This window comes from Acanthopagrus latus, chromosome 5 (genome assembly GCF_904848185.1).
Source record: "Acanthopagrus latus isolate v.2019 chromosome 5, fAcaLat1.1, whole genome shotgun sequence".
Classification (NCBI taxonomy): Eukaryota; Metazoa; Chordata; class Actinopteri; order Spariformes; family Sparidae; genus Acanthopagrus; species Acanthopagrus latus.
In genome coordinates, this window is record NC_051043.1 from 18776046 (window position 1) to 18793475 (window position 17430).

At 44.5% G+C, this 17430-nt stretch overlaps 1 protein-coding gene across 2 annotated transcripts in view; it reads right to left on the minus strand.

Annotated features, from left to right (window-relative positions):
- LOC119019490 (neurogenic locus notch homolog protein 1-like) overlaps window positions 1–17430 on the minus strand; it is a 42969-nt gene that overhangs the window by 25002 nt on the left and 537 nt on the right. For both annotated transcript variants that reach the window (XM_037098134.1, XM_037098133.1), the window contains exons 2-6: window positions 16922–17003; window positions 2713–2975; window positions 2142–2480; window positions 485–607; window positions 160–393 (exon numbers count right to left, since the gene is read on the minus strand). In XM_037098134.1, coding sequence (XP_036954029.1) covers window positions 160–393; window positions 485–607; window positions 2142–2480; window positions 2713–2975; window positions 16922–17003 — 1041 coding nt within the window. The remainder of the gene's footprint in view (window positions 1–159; window positions 394–484; window positions 608–2141; window positions 2481–2712; window positions 2976–16921; window positions 17004–17430) is intronic.

Genomic DNA, 17430 nt, shown 5'->3' on the forward strand with positions numbered 1-17430 from the left:
TCACAGCCTCTAATTTTAGTTTTCATTTGTTCATCCTTCACACCCTGAAATAAAATCCCATTTTGTCAGAGCCATCTGATGTACTGAACTTAGGCAAGTAAAGCTACAGCATTTTCATATAAAACTATTTCTTGTAAATCTAAATAAAGTTGTGAATACCTGTGCGCCCATGGGGGCATTCGCAGTAGAACGAAGCTACGCGGTCATGGCAGGTGGATCCCGGGTAGCACGCAGCACTGGCACAGTCGTCGATGTTCTCACTGCAGTCGTCCCCGGTCCAGCCATTCACACACACGCACTGGTAGCTGCCGTAGGTGTTGTGGCACGTGCCGCCATTTTGGCAGGCGTTGGGCATCAGCTGGCACTCGTCAACGTCGTCCATGCAGAGCTGACCTGTGAGAGAGCCGGGGTCAGAGGATCGGCGTTAACATCCTGAGCACTGGAGTGATAACAACTCGCGTGTATTGAAACTCATTGCACGAACCTGTAAATTCTGGTTTACACTGGCAGTTGTAGGTGTTGACTCCATCTACACATGTCCCTCCATTGTGGCACTCATGACCGGGGCAGTCATCGATGTTGTGGTTGCAGTTTTTCCCTGTGAAACCTGAAACAAAGATGTAACACTGTTTAATTTCGCTGTTCACCTCTCCCCCTCTGAAAACAGCCACGCTGGTATATTACAACAAAGGGAGCGAAACGCTTCGACAGTTAAATGTGGTCAACTGTTTTTTTCCTCCCAAGGAAGAAGGCAGCTGTGCCCTTTTGAGGTCTGTGGCAACATCACCATGTAATAACATCCACTCTACTATACAGTTACACAAGAGGCAACCGCTGGACTGTACATGTGGCATGATGGGTAATGAAAAATGAAAACCAGTACAAGTCCTCGCTTGGACTGCTGAGAGTCTTTTTGGTCATCTTTACGAAAAAAATTGTTATGGGGTTTCCTCAACGATTGCTTTTGCACTTTTGACTTCATTGCAAACAGCCAGTAAAAACACTGCACTTTCATAGAAATATATTCAACATCAAAATCATGTTCTCTGTTGTTTATTGTGTTTCCACTCAGGAAACATGGAGATTTCTATAAAATCTTTGGACAGCGTACAATTTAAAAAAAACAAACAAGAAAGCTTTCTTGATCATCAACGTCTGACCGTGAAAAAAAAGGTTTCTTCTAAACAGCAAACATGTTCTCAAATGCATTTCCTTTCTCACACAACATTTCTAGGAAGTAAAGGAGGAAGTTGAAACATTACATTGTTTGCGTCCACATTTGCTAGCTTAAGGTCTTCCTCTTCCCCTGCATATTGTTTTTATACATATCGACTCAACTCCTCTTAGTGTATTACCACCATCGGTTTAACAGCATAAAAACCATCAGCACCCACTATCGAAAACACTGCTCCGCGATGTTATTCCAAAAGTTATTTTAATAACAGCTTCAGCTTGATATTTAGCTTTAAGCGTGATCTAAGATCTGATCAAGCCGAAGAGACTCGGCTGTGTGGATGGGAAGTTGCCACACAAATTCGTAACATGAATTCCTGGATTCAGTGGCCACAGACAAAAACAATTCAAAAGGTAGTCTGTGTGAAGGTGATGAGGTGGCCGGCAGGACTTTAGTCCCAGCAAGCATTGCTTCACTCCGCTATGTGAAAAGGATGTTGTCCTTTGACCATTTCCTTATGATAAGCCCCAATGCCTTCCTGCACTGCCTTGTTCACACACTGTACACACCAAAGCAGAGGCACACATGTACACTAACACACACACACGCAGGACACAACATAGGCAGGAACAGCCCTGCCTTAAATGACATCATCACCTAAACAGCAGCTAGCAGGCACTGACATTTAAATTCCATCTGAGAGACTTTAGGAACACAGGATCACATTTAGAAATGAGAACCAGACCTTTTCAGAGGATGGCATGACTCATTTCAGCTTAAAAATTCTGACTCAGACTGACTGGATCGATATTTTACCTTAGCACTATAACTAAAGTCTTCTTAAAAAGAAACGCTATGTCATGGAAAGTGTAAAAGTGAGATTCATCTATCTACTTCAACAATTTGAGTCTAGAAGGTTGGTATGACCTACATATATATTCATATCGAATAAGTATGACGTCCCTACCTGGCACACAGGAGCATTCATAGCTGGTTTCTCCCTTCTGGATGCATGTGCCTCCGTTATGGCAGGGCGACGGGTTGCAGGGCATGTACCTGCTCTCGCAGTACTTGCCCATGTACTCCGCCGGGCACTTGCATCGGTAGCCGCCAACGTCGTTGATGCAGAGCCCGCCATTCCTGCAGGGCGACGGACTGGCATCACACTCGTTGATGTCTTGTTTGCAGGTCTTGCCGGAGAAGAAGGGTGTGCAGGTGCAGATGTAGTGGGACTCAATGGCGGAGCACAGACCGCCGTTGGCACAAGGGTTTGAGGCACAGGGGTCAGCTTGTTGGCACAGTTTACCTGAGGGGACAGGGGAAATGATGTTCTAGTACAGGCAGACTTTAGTTTAGTCCTTTATGGTTAGTCTAACCCTAACTCCTGAAAAACATAATTGTTGAGTTGTAATTGTTGGAATTCATTTTTTTGAGAAGTCCATATTGATCTTATTTTGAAGAGTGTAAGATCAAAGGCAGATCTTTCTGTTTTTCTGTCCTTAGACACCACCCTCTCTCATAATATTGCTGCGTGTTACCTGACCATCCAGGCGGGCAGCGGCACTTGTACGTCTGGAGGCTCTCCAGCTCGCAGGTGCCTCCGTTGTGACACGGCGAGCTGATGCAGACGTTGTTGACGGGCGTCAGGCAGCGGCGGTCGGTGAAGCCCAGTTTGCAGGTGCAGCTGAAGTCGACCGTGTTCTCCTTGGTCACGGCGCGACACGTGCCGCCGTTCATGCACGGCGAGGTGGTGCACGGGTCACGAAACTGGCACCTGCTTCCCACGTATCCATTCTGGCAACTGAGAAAAAAAAAAACGAGAGGAGTGGTCAGCAACATTTTCTGCAGCCACTGACAGGTGAGGAATAAAAAGCCTTTACAATTCCAAAATTTTTCTTGAATTATATCTGAGTTTTGGATGTTTTCCCCTGAATTACAAACGGTGAAAAAAGCTTGAATAACTGAAATTATTGTGCGGTGGATCCCCCTCTTCAACTTCATCAATACCTAGACACGTTATTTTTGTAGAAAGTACAACTAAGACTGCATTACTGACTAGCTCAGTGAACATCTATTAGATATCAATTCAACAAAAGCAAATTTAGATCATAAAGAGAATCACATCGTCAGCAACTTGATAGATTAAATACAGAAATAGAAAAACTGCCCCTTTAGGTAATTAATGACTAAACAAGCCCCTGTTATACCAACATGAATGCAAACAATTCAATAAAGACCCAATAAAATCCTTCTATCTATAAAGATCTATTGGTCTACTAATAAATGTCCAAGCTTAATTTATTTTCCTCATTTAAAATTAGCATTACAAAGAGTGGCCTTGGTCAGAGGGAATCCACAAACTCTATTTTCATCTTCAGTTCAGCACTGATAAAAGAGTTCACAGGGGTAAAACAACATCTCAGACTAGCAAGGGTCATGTCTTTGTGCCGTACTGTGCCGAAACGTCAGCTGCCTGTGTAGCTGCCTTCACCAATGGGACTAACTACCCATTTATCTGGTAAGACGGTCCTGCCCTGCTGTTTTTACAACGCGGCAACACGGCCCATGAGAAACTATGCTTCAAACAGGACATTCGTCTCTCCACTGTCAACCCCCCTCCCCGCCCCTCCCGCAAACAATGTGTTTCGGGGCTCTAAACCGGAGCAGTCTGAACAGAAAGAGGAGGGGGAACAAATCCCTGTGATGTTTCTCGCAGGTTGCGTCTGAGTCATAAAACGCCGCCGCTTGGACCACAGCGAAGTTCCCAGAGAGGGAGAGAGAGAGAGCTGCAGCAGATCACAGGGACACATTCACACATTTACAATTACAATGCGAGGAGCTGACGGGTGTCCCCTGAGGATACGCACCACTCAACAAAGAGGCCACACACACACACACACACACACACACACACACACACACACACACACACACAGCAGGCACACACTCACACCTACACAGTGTGCAGTCTTCTATGCACACACAAAGGACGATTACGTGTGAAGATTACGCACAGGAACTCCGTACGTTCACAGTACTGTAGGTGGTCAGGGAAGTGAAACTAAGTCTGGACAGCACTGACAGGAATCTAATAATAAATATCCCATTTATTATTTCAGTAATGTTACATGAAAATAAACAACCATTACTTTGTTCCTGCATCTTTACATGTTGATGTGTTGACTTAATATATAATATACACAATTCCTTTATCACAGTCTAAAAGTCCAAACACAGTACATTTTTCCACATCGCACAATATTGGGTTTCACCAAAATTACCATTTTTTGGATAGTTTATCTTTCTACAACACCAGACGTCAGATTTGTGAAATACTAAATGTTACATTTGTGAAATGTTTGATTGTTGAGTCTGGTAGGCCCGATGTGTTAACCCTAAGCATCAGTACATTGACACCCTGGGAATGAGACTCAACCAACTCTTTCTGGAATCACTTCTTGCACATTTAAATGCAGTCTGGACACAAGCAGTTGTGAAACAATGTTTTCACACAACTCACTTATCTACTTCCTTGCCAAGAGTTACAAGATTGGTACCTCTCTTGTGTCTTTATGTTCAATAAGAAGCTACAGGCAGCCGGTTAGCTTAGCTTAGCAGAAAGACTGGAACGGGGGAAACATTTGTCAGAAAGCTACGAAATCCGCCTACGAGGACATGTAAAGCTGAATAATCAACACGACAAAACAAAAAAACAAAGTGTAAATAAGAAATATTGTGGTGTTGTGGGCCTTATGTGTGGGACTGACTTCCTTTTAATATACAGGAAGTTCAGCTATTCCTTGAATGTGAGGATGTGCTAATTTTCTCCATTAAACTCAATCTAATATGAAAGGTTTTTTTTCGACTGTTGGAATTGTTACTACAACCTGACATTTTATCATCTTAATGATCATAAACCTGGACTTAATGGATTAATGAATTGCAGCCTACCATTAGTCACCCAGCTAGGGCCCGAATTTGTACTTTTTAAAATATGAATATCAAATGTTTTTTTATGAGCATTTCCACAAACAAGACAATCTGTTGGGGGAGAGTTAGATCAGGCATTCACTGCCAACTGGTTGCACCTGACAGCTTCAGACTGTACCACATACATATTTCAGTCTGCACCAAAAAGTATGGAGATCTGATACCTAGCCCTGTTTACGGATCTATTCGACAGCAAACCCTGCCACATCGGACATGCTACATTGAACCCTCCCTGCCGCCACATTCCCATATTCATCACCTTCAGAGATTCAGCACTGTTGTCAACAACTCTGGGTGGCCAGGGAGGCTCGGTCATTACAAAAACAAAGCATCTCCTCAATAGCTGAGGGGATGAGGAGGAAAAAAAAATCCACGCTATCTGGAATTCCTGTTCCTAATCCATCCTTTTCCAAAAAGTCGAGACACAAGAAAAGCAGCCATCATGACACCCTTCAGCAGCTCTTCAGGGCTGAAATGTGCTCACTTTGACCCTTTTGTCAGCACTCATTCATCCTGAGGACAAGGCGGCATCTATGCCACAGCGTTTGAGCTGCAAGCCAACATTATGGGAACTTCAAAGCACCGTGCCACCACCTCAGTGCTCGGTATTTTTACCTCCCTGGAGAGGATTTTGCTCCAGCATCAGACAAGGAATGGGAAGAGGATGAATCAGAAGACAGAGACGGGCACAACCTCTGTCAAGACACATGAAAGATTTGGAGTGGATTCCTTACACGGAGGATATTACACAGGAGTGCGCAGAAATAAAAAAGTTTAAAAAAAAGTACAAGGCCTTGTCGTTTTATTAGGGCACAAACTGGTGAAAAAAGCATATCTGTGTAATTATCATTGTTGTTTTAATCTCTGAAAGAAATAACACTATGAATAAAAACATCCTGCAGACATCAAAGGGGTCTTCCCACAACATTATAACCCGCCGTCACTCTCAAATACCTGACCAGAGCCAGCAAGTCTGCTAGGCCTGAGGGGCTGGCAGGACCATGTCCCCAAACATTCCCAGGGGGTCTACTGTGTGTGTGTGTGTGTGTGTGTGTGTGTATGTGTGTGTGTGCGTGCGTGCGTGTGTGTAAATGGGGACCGAGCCGCGGCCCCTCTGTAGGGACAGGCGTGTGTTTAGACAGGGTCTCCCTCTCAGTGGGATTAGGCAGCCTTAGGACTGTGGTAAGGAAAAGAAAACATCACATGCTAGGCTGCCCGCTGCATAAACAGTAGTAGTGAGTGGTGGCATGTCGGGGAGCAGAGCGCTGCCTTGGCTGAGTGTCATTTAGCTGGAGATTGTTGCAGCATTAACGTCAAACAGATGGTGGTGACAGAACCTAAAAGTCAAATAATTAAATGCAAATAATAATAATAAAAAAAATCCCAAGTCTAGTTAATTATTAAGCTCATAGTCAAGTCATTATCAAGCTGAAAATCACTCGTTTCCTCAGAGGGCTTTCTTAATCTGCATCACATAACTCATTCATTAGACGCTTCGTTTAGACTAAAGAAATCCCCCCCACAAAAGGTCAACAATAGTGATGTAGATCCAGAGAGAAAAAGAAGAGTTACACATTAGAAACATATACTTCAATATCCAGGATCAATATAGGCCCTGATACTGACTGGGTCGACTGAAACTGGATCAATCAGACATGACCGGTACTGACTCAAAGTCAGGTTTTTTTATTTTGCTTTTTTCAAAGAGGAAGGAGACACTGTGTTGCACCACAAAAGAGGCAAAAACTGATTATGACCTAGTAGTTCAACTCTTCCATGGAGTTAGTCTCAAAAAATTTGCACATGACATATAAAGATTGTGAGTGTGCACACACGCAGGTTTGACTGTGCCGCCATGCACGAGACTGCTCAATAACTGTTCGCTTGTCAAGATGACTTTTGAGACTATAGAGGCAGGGATGGAATACACAGTGGCTGATGTCCTCCCCTTCTGGCCTCAGCTGGTCCTTCACAGGAAAATCTTACTAAAGCTTTCAAGGCCCAATTCAGGAAAGCTCTAGACATGACCAATCTGCATTGAACATCAACCTAACACACCATATTAATTCCTTATCTATAAAACTGTCTCACTGAGTTTCACACAGTGAGGTTGCTGTAACAAGTCATTGAAATGTGTGAAAAAATAAATGGCATCTGATTAGTATCAGGATAACACCAGTCTATACTGTGTTTGTCACAATTTATTTGTATTTTTACATTTTTGTTTATTACGTTTTTTAGGCTTTTACATTTAAACATATTTGTGTGTTTGCTAATGTTTCTTACTTGGTCTTTTAGTTTTAAGTAAAGTCCTCTGAGGCATTCTTTGCGATATTATTGACTTGTGACCTGACTCAACTAAACCCCAGCTGATCTGTGATCGCTCACAAAGGAAAACCTTAACAACAGTGCCGCAAAAACTCGCTGCTTTTTTTAAGTGGGTGTCGGCGGAGAGAAGCAGCAGATCCGGCTGCGAGAAGGCCAGTCAGTCCAGTCTAAGTCCCGGCGGTGGCGGGTGCTGGGGTCGTGAGGCGCCACACGAGCTCGCTGGAAAAAGGCCGCAGGGAGCAGGTGCGCATGTTAATGAGGAGACAACAGCTGCTGCCCTGGCCATTCACCCCCTCCTCCCTCCTCCCTCATCCCTTATCCCACCACTCTGCCTCCTTCCTCTCCGTGGCACCCCATCCTACTACTGTCCTCAAGCCCAGACAGAGACTGGGGCCATGCACTACAAAAAAAGTGATTATCTTATGAATTGGTCTGAATTAGTCGTTTTGAGTGTTTGTGTTTGTTTTATTTTCATACATCTGAGTTAATCTAACTCTTTAATCAGGGCAGGAAGGAGGACATATCGATAAACAATCATTAATTAATATGAAATCCCCTTAAACACTACGTTAAAGGGCATCTTGAGTTGGAAATTTTTTACAGTGTTGGTCGCTGCCCCCCACCCCACCCCACCCCACCCCCGATCCCCCTTTCCCTCACTACTTAGCAGAGAAATGAAGAGTGAGAGAGGAGGAGAAAAAAGAGAGGGAGAGAGGGTGAGAGCGAAGGATGAGTGGCTCCATTGTTTTTCTCCCCCATTCAGAGTTGACCAGAGGCCGGGGCACATTCAGCTGTCGCACCTCCTCTCTTCCTTCTCTTTCCCCTCCTCTCTCCCTGAAAATCTCTGAATCTTCTTTCATTATATGTGGCTCATCCCTTTAAAAAAAAAAAAAAAAAATCCCCCCCCCTTTTTTTTCTCATTATTGGTTTCACTTCCTCCGCTCAAAGCCGCGTGGTCGCTGGCATCCACCCGCTCCCCTCCGTGCACCTTCTTTCCCTCCAACCCCCCCCTCCTTCAACCCCAGCTTCTTTTCATTTGTAAGACACTGCATTAGGATTTATAAGTCTCGACTGACTCCCCTCCAAAAAACGCCTTCCAAGTCACTCCAGGCTGCAACTTTTTCGTGGTCTGTGAAAAGCTTAAAGTCCAAAACACACACGCACAAGCAATGGGGACAGACAAAGGAGTCTCAAAGAAAAGGATATTTGAACTGGTTTGGTCGGGTTTTTTGATCGGGGGGGGGGGGAGACAGAAAGGGGTTGCCGGATCAGAAGGAATTTTGGTGTTTACTCTTAAGAGCCTACTGTCCCGACGCGTAACTGGCAACCTCACTTTATGTCCCCCTTGAAAAAAACCTCCACAGCCAGCTTTGAAATCGGGCTTCCGCCCCCGCAAAACAGCCCGGCCTCTCACACCGAGGCCCAAAAGGCAAACAGAGAAGAGCCCCTGCGCCCTCACCTCTGTGCACGTGGAGACGCTATCCAAACACACTCCGGCTGAGGTGCTCGCAGTAAGTCAACTGTAGCACACGCTAGGCAAAGAAGGGTAACAGTTTGCTCTTTAACTTGGCAGGAGCCCGTCAAATACACGCTCGGCACAAACAGCTTTCTTTTTTTTTTTTTTTACAGGCATCGAGCCTAACTGCCTCAGTGAGAGTGCAGTCCTATAAAGGAGGGGAGGGAAACACAAAAGATATTCAACGACTCTTTTATGGCTGTATTCAAAACAAACAGAGCAAACAGCTGCTTCAACAAGAGAAATCTGGAGGCCTGGCGAGCGGGATAATCTCAACAGCAGCAGGTAAACCGGGGCTGCTGGAAAGGTAAATAAAGAAGACATGAAGAAGAAGGGGCACAAATCAGAAGCTGAGCAAATATCAGGTGTTTGGGAGGTATCGTGTAACCGCAGGACAGCAGCGGAATTATCCCCCGCGGTAAGGACGATACTGTTATTATCTTCTCTGTCATCCCTGCCCCAGTAGCCCCCATTGTTCTCCTCTGCGCTCGCTTCTTCGCCCGTCTCTTCTTCTATTGCCACCGCAGTAGCCCGTGGCAACAGGTTCCGCGACACTGAAGGGATGCATAACAGGGCCGGGCGGCGGCTCGAGCCTGCAGCAGATGTTGTGGTGACATCTGACCCTAGGCCAGGCGTCACTCTCTAAAGGGGCTTTCCTCAGTGTCGGGCCAATCTGCCATCTGCCATCTTTTCTGAGGTCACACACAGATGGGGACAGAGGCTTTGAACGTAATATGTAGGCTCCACATGTGCACTGTATACAAATAAAAACCTAGATGTGAGCGTACAGAGATTTCGGCAGCTGTACGGGCCCCGATCTGAATCCATTTTAAGAAGCTTAGTGAATTAGGTTGTGCTTTTATTCAATCATTGTGCAATTTAAAGCTCTGTGAGAGACACAGTCGGTGTCTGCTTCCATTTCTGTAAATGAATAATTAGGATTATTTCGGGGTAATTCTTTGTTTGTCTGTCAGACAACTCTAGTTCAGGGTGTTAGTTAAAGGAAGAATTACCACTTGGATCATACTGTCCTAATTTGAATCATCACTGCAAATCATTTCTATTATTTATAATAACACTGTACTCACCAAAGTGATTGCTAAGGTGGGGGAATGCAAGATAGCTCAACAATAAATCACCTCATCTTCACTACACGGGAAAAAAAACGTGTGTTAACAACTACAGAATGTGTAGCAGGTCACAGCTGAGCTAGGCACAAATAACTGATAAGCAGATAAGCAGAAAATGACTGTTAATCTATTCTGGTAATTCATTAAAGGTGCAATATGTAGGAATTGGCCACATGTCAAATTCCTACGCAGCTGCCGTTAGGTAGTTAGCCAGGCAGCTAGTGGTTTGAAGTGGCTTGCCCCTTAAAAACATTTTTAAAAAATGTAATAAAATTCACAATATCCGTAATGATGTTGTGTCAAGATGTCTACGTATTGTGTTGCAGAGATACACCCTAACCAGCCAACTAGCTGCCTTAATGAGACCAAAACTCCCTAGAGCTCTGTGCTCCCACTCCAGACTGCTAGCTGCTTGGCTAACTTTGCTAACTGAGATAACAGCAGCTAAAATTAGAGGTTTCACTCTTGATATTCTGTGCCCCTAATTCTTAGAGACTGCACCTTTAAAAATGTGCATTCTTATAAAGTAAAAACACCTAACAGTGATTGGGTTTGGCTTCCTTCCCAGCTGTCCCTGTGAGGATATTCTTCTTTTGTCGTGTACAATATCATTTTATAATGAATGTCTCTGGGTGTCTGAGTTGGACGAATCAAAGAACATTCTTGCATCTTGAGCTTAAGGAAATTGCAATCAGCATTTCCCACTATCTTCAGACTTTTTATGGACCAATGATCGATCGATTAATGTCAAAAAAACATTGGCCTGTTATTTAATAATGAAAATAATCATTAGCTGCAGAAGCTAGAAGAAGTCAGTCAGTAAAGCATGACTTTTTTTTTTTTTTACAATGTGCTGTTTCGGTGTTTTCGGTTTTGTTTTAATTTATCACTGTTCCCAGGTTCCCAGATGTCAGAGAGGATGTCCAAAAAGATATAAATAAGATCAAGTTGTAATAACCTTGACTTATGCTCTAACACTTCCATTTATTTAAAAATATGTGTCCCTCAGCTGTCTCCTTAAGTGAGAAAGAGTTTTCATCAGGAGTCAAACTGTGTTAGTGGAGCATGTTTGTACCTTTGCCCCCCCTCCCCTCATCCCTGCTCTCTCCCCACCACCCGGTCTCATTTCCTGGCTGTTTGGTTCTGTGCCTGAGCTAAGTCCCCTTTAGTCTTGTCTGATCTGTTTTAAAAGCATTGCCCAAGGGGGGCCTCTCTCCTCTCCGTTCCTCCACACTTCCCTCTCTTTTTCTGCCCTCTCTTGTATTTTCCCAGCAGCATATAGCAGCTGACCAGAGTGACAACTCCGGTCTCTGGGAGAGAAAATCAACACTATAAAATGCTCGCTTACATTCAGCCTCGATCACACAAATCAAGTCTGGCAAAATAAAAATAGCTCCTCCACTAAAACCAAAGCTGGCACAAGAAACGGGGTTGTTGTTTGTTGTGGAACTGAAACCAAAGTTACCACCAAATCCCCACTGGCTACAGAAATTACAGGGGAAGCACTGCCCCTCTTTCCCTCTCCTTACATCCATCCTTCTTTTCCTTCCTCTCTAATCGTAACAGGAGAGCTGACCTGGCCAGCCCACATCTGGCAGACTTCATTAGAGACCCTGTTTATTTGGGAGCATTATTATTACCGACTCAGCCCATGGGAAAGGTTGGCTCCCCCGGGGACTGTGTGTGTGTGTACATGTCTTGAGAGTCACAGCAGCTCTAATGGCTTCTGCCACTGCCTGCTTTACGAGGCTGGGAACCACTTTAAGGCTTTACGGCTGTCTGAAGGTGTCGTGGAACTGGACACCATGGTTGTTACTGTACACAGCGACTTCAAGGGTTCAGCCAAAGTGCCCCATCACTACGTCCTCCGAGCGTCCAATTGTCCCTCGTAAATCACCGCAAAGATCAGACTGATAGCGAGTGTTATATTTTTAGATTTTGTGTGCTGTAACTGCCGAACGTGCCTCACAAGCTGGTGTCCGTTCTCTCGACCACAGATGTATATAGCGGGGGGTGGGAACGCTGTCGTCATGATATTTAAAAAGATAGACAACTTTATTTTAGACCTACGGAACGACCTATAGAATTCCATCTAGCGTTAGCTGCCTGTGCAAGTTAGTATACCTAGCTGTGGGCTACAGTTTCCACCCCCATCATTTAGTCCTATATCTGTCAAAGTCTCGCAACTTGGCACCATTAAAAGTTGGCCACATCAGCTATTATTTGTTCCTTTTTGAAAAACGCCCATACATGTACAGACTACTATCACTGGATTACTTAAACCCTGAAGAAGACTTAAAACTGAGAGGATTCTTAGACTGGTTCTGCAGTTACAGTGTAAGTATGTATTTATTTATATATATCTGAATTAAGTGACACATATTCATGATGGACATCATATTAGCTGGTGGTTTGAAAGTTCACCTCAAAATGTTTCTTAACCGCAGCCTCTCCTTCTGCTTTAGTTTATTACTAACAGTATTATGTCCAAGAAAATGTCTTATTTAAAGACTGCATTATTTAACCCCCAAGAGAAGTCCATTAGATCTTCCCAGACAATCCTGGCCCACAAACTGCGACTTGTCAAGAGCGGACTCGCTTTGAGAACTTCCCTGAGTAACAGATGATTGCTATCAGTCTTTGGATCTGTTTTGCTGCTTAAGTGACCAGCTCTGCTCCGTTTCACTACAAAGGCATCACACTCCATTCTCCTAAATATCCTGTGAGTGAGTGTACATCAAGCAGCCAGAGTGACTGAGGGCTAAAAGCACACCTGGCGTACAAAGTCGATCTGTTCCTGTGTGGAGCTGAATGGGCAAAACCACAAGTAATCATGGGTATTATGGAGCATGCTGCTGTGTGGGTTAGTGCATGTCCCTCTCAGTTGTTACACAATAACCCACAGACAGGTGGTCTGGCTCAAGGAAAAAAAAGAAATGAGGAAGTGGGGTCTGGAGTATGCCAAGTGTCTTTGTATCACACACACACACACACACACACACACACACACAGACACACACACACACACACACACACACACACATTCTGACTGTCAGTCCTCTCAGCCTGTGATCAAAGTTGATGTGATTTGTCTTGGCATATGCCAACCAGGAAGGCTCGAATATCACTAATCCTCGGCGCTGAGGTTGCCCGCCACCGAGTCACTTCATTCAGCCTGAACACAGTGACGATCAGCCCTCTCACCAGCCGGACTCTTGCCAAAGGGAACCCAACACCGGCGGCAGCGGCCATATAAAAGCCTCACGCTGTGTGTTTCTCGTCGTGTGATGATATGATCAGATACGGCACCTTTTCTTCCCTCAGGCCACTCCAAGGCCGTTTCCTGACTCTGAATGGAGGTGTAGGAGGGGAGTGTGGGGTGAGTGGTGTGTGTGTGGGGGTGTGTGGGGGGGGGGGGGATAGACTCATCCAACCGGAGCAAACAGAGATGCCATTAAGAAATCCGCCAAACCGGACAGACAAGGGCTCACTTTCATTGAAGTGGACGTGTACTGTAGCAGTCACCGCACATAGCAGCAGGGAATTAAAGACTCTTGTTATTTGATCGGAAAAATCCTGATTTAAGATCTCCCTCTTTTAAATCTTGAAAAGTTTGCCATCCAAACTGACACACGTTCAAACACTGAAAAACCATCGATCGCATTAGTATTCTACATTCATGTCGGCAAAAAAAGAAATACATGTCCAAAACAACGCCTGTGATTTGCAATCAGCAGAACAAAAATGAGACTGTTAGAAGTGATGCAAAGTAGGTAAGCACATGAAAATGTATTTTATTCAGACCTCAATACTTTAAAAAAAAAGCATCCAGTTTGTATGTGGAGTCTTAAAATATCTTGTTTTGTCCTCAACCCACAGATATCCAGTTTACTGTCATGGCGGAGTAAAGAAACCAGAAAATATTCACATTTAAGATGTAGGAATCACAGAGTTTGACTTTTTCTTCTTTTTATAATCAAATGTGTAGGATAAAGCTGTCAAGCAACAAATGTCAATTTTTGATTGTGTTTACTCATATACTGATCCTTTATTTAGAGGTATTTTACTTTTGAAGCTATGTTGAGGCATTTGGATTAGTTTGTCAAATGTAAAATACATTTTGGAGAAAAAAAAGTTATATTTGAAAGTATCATGGGATATGTGACGGAGCTCAAGGTCGGCCTCACATAAAAAATGAAAAATGAAAAATACCACATTATTGTCCAGTGGGATACAGGTGAACCAGGAGTCCATCAAAGGTCCTCTACAACTTAACTGACCTTAAGTACAGGCAGCTCAGGTCTTTGAGTCCAACAGGACAAGTCTAGGACAGTCTGGAGGAATTTGTGCGGTATGTTTGCATCCATCCAGATTGGCCTAATCTACACACACAATCCAGCATGAATCCTAAAAACTCTTCATGATGTGACTTTTTTGCTGTCAACAGGCTGTCAGAAATCAGTTGTGTGTTTTCATCACACCGACTAACTGATGATGAGGGTATGTGATCTCTCCAGAGCATCCTTCCTCACCCCCCTCCCGTCATCTCTCATCTCTCTGGGCAGAGAGAAGCTCTGCTTTGATTCTGGCCATTGTGCCACTGGAATTTGGGAGTTTTTTTTTTTTTTTTCTGGCCTGGATTGGCTCGACTCTGTCACTGCTCTCTCCTGCTGCCAAGCCTGTGCTGTAAATGAGAGGCCTCCTCCAAGCTCTTTGGAGATAAACTTCAGTCAGGGTCTCGCTGGGGCCAGATATGAGGAGGAGACGGTATTTATGGTACGGCATGTCGAGAAGGCATCTCTGTCAGACTATATAAAACTGGAGCGTCCAAACACACTTACTTGACCTCGAACGTAGCACTTGAGTTCAAGAGCGGCAGCTTTTCTACAGAGGTGAAACTATATCATAACTCTGTCAAGAATGAAGTTAGGTTCTGCTTTCATAAGGAATCACTTACATATCCTTCATCAAGTCAAACAGGACAACAGATAACTGTTAAGGAAATATACCAATGAACCCTACAGTACATCAGTCACATAATACACTTGACGCTGTCAGGCTTTTGACACTTTACTTTGCGGCAACAGGAAAAACCTTGCATTACGCTCTGAACAGGATCCACCTGGTTGCAATTATTTCTTTCACTTAAGCTCTCGATCCCCGACACTGCCAACTGCGCTGCTGTAAGCGCTGCAGCATTGGCTCATCGATCTTGTGTAACGCTCGAAGGAAGTTCACGTAGAGGAGTAATGTTAGCAAACCTGTACAACAGTTTAAATGATCAGTTTAAGAGACAAACTTTCTCGAATAATCTGTTTCTGGCAAATCCGCGAATCAATTAGTCCTTTAAAAGTCAAAGAATTGTGGAAAAATCCCATCACAACTACCCAGAATTCAACGTGACTTCTACAAATGTTTTTTAATAGTTCAATCAAAAGTCCAAAACCCAGGAAATCTTCACACCCGTAAAGCAGAACCAGGGAATATTTTGATATTTTATCTCTACTCCTGATTTAAATAATTGCCCAATCGATTAATCGCTAATGAAAATACCTTCATAAAAATTAGCTCTGAATTCTTGCGATGAATATTTTGCTGCTTAAAGTTGATGAATGGTGACACAATAAGAGAGCAACACACACACACACACACACACACACACACACACACTTTGTCACACTGAGCACTGTGTGCCCGCTCAAACCTTTTCAAAACCATGAGGACGTCCATCTCCATGTTTAATTGGAGAAGTCTGAGGAGGAGGACAGTGCAGGGTGCACAATGATGGCTTTGTGGTCCAATGAGGAGGTGGGTGGGTGGGGGGGAGTTTGAGTGTGTGATTGAGGGGTGAATAACACAACCAGACCAAATTAAGATGTGGCGGGAGGCCAAGATGGCTGCCCTGGTCTGGTTGGTGCCGTAGCTGTGACCCGCTTGGCCCGGTGGTCATCGAGCTCTGCGACGGTAAGATGACACTGGCTGCTGCTTCTCGTGCCAGGATGGAAATAGAGCCAAGCTCAAAGTAGACCCTATTGTTGTCGAAATTGAGTTCTGGGCAGAGCCGAAGCTTGCTGGTTTACCCGAGGACGGGAAACAATCTCCAAATGCGAAACTCTGAAGACAAAAAAAGGGCAGGACTTGTCTTCATTTTTCAGCATTCTTATAAACATCCAACCTATGCCATCTGTGCAGGGGAATGATAGAGAGAGGGAGAGAGAGAGGGAGAGCACTGAGGGCCACTGAGGAGGGGACAAAATCCCAGAAGAGGGGGGGGGGGGGGGGTGGTGGTAGGAGGACAGGGTCTGAGGGTCTCTCTGGGAAGCCTCACCCAGATTAGTCACACAGAATTAATCGCAGCGGAGAACAATGGTCGCCGGGCTTCTGGCAACCCCAGCTGTCGCTCCGTGGAAGAAAAGAAAAGCAAGATTTAAGGCCGCGAGAGTTTGGCTGCAGAGTGTGGTGGCAGCGACACACACACACACAGACACACACACACACACACACACACACACTGACCCACTCTCTCTCTCTCTCTCTCTCTCTCAGTGACCCCTGTCCTCATCAGTGTCCACTCATTTCTGTCTCAGCTCTCTGACCATTTGCCTCCCAGAAATAGCAACACTGGTGTGAGCGCTCACATATCAAACAAAAAAATAAAAAAATCCTCAGTCATCTAAAAACGCCACCAGTCTCACATGTTTTCCCACAAATTCTCCTCCGCAGGTACTCCTCACCTTTTGTACTGCTTAAAGACACAGAGAGACACGGACACCAAGCGCTTACCTGCACTGTCCGTTTCCGTCTGGACTCGCTTGACACGTCCCCTGGTTCAAACACATCTCCGTGGGCATGAAGCATCTTAGACCTGCGAATGTAGAAGTTTTAATGCACCTGCTGAAACTTTTAGGAACTTTTAAATTTCAGGGTTTTTTTTTTTTTAGAAAGTCTGGAAGGGCCAGTTATCACAATGCAAGCTCAGTTATAAATAGCACAGGTAATGCTCCGTAAATGTGAGATCTAGGTGTGACTCTTGCCACCTCGAAAAGTGTAAGTTTTTGTGGTGAGCAGGGACTTGACACTGGTCTGGCAGATGCATGCTCCTCTCTGCAGCTGTCCCAAAAAAAGGAATGAGCCATTTGGGGGAGTAACACAGCTCTGCAATCATTTAAAACAAGTAAAACAAATGACTGCAAAGGCATGAGTTTGCATACAAGTGAGAAAAAGTTGCTGGACAGGTGAGCAACAGCTTGCCAGGGCATTGTAAAGGGGAAAAAAAATATGGAGAAAAGACA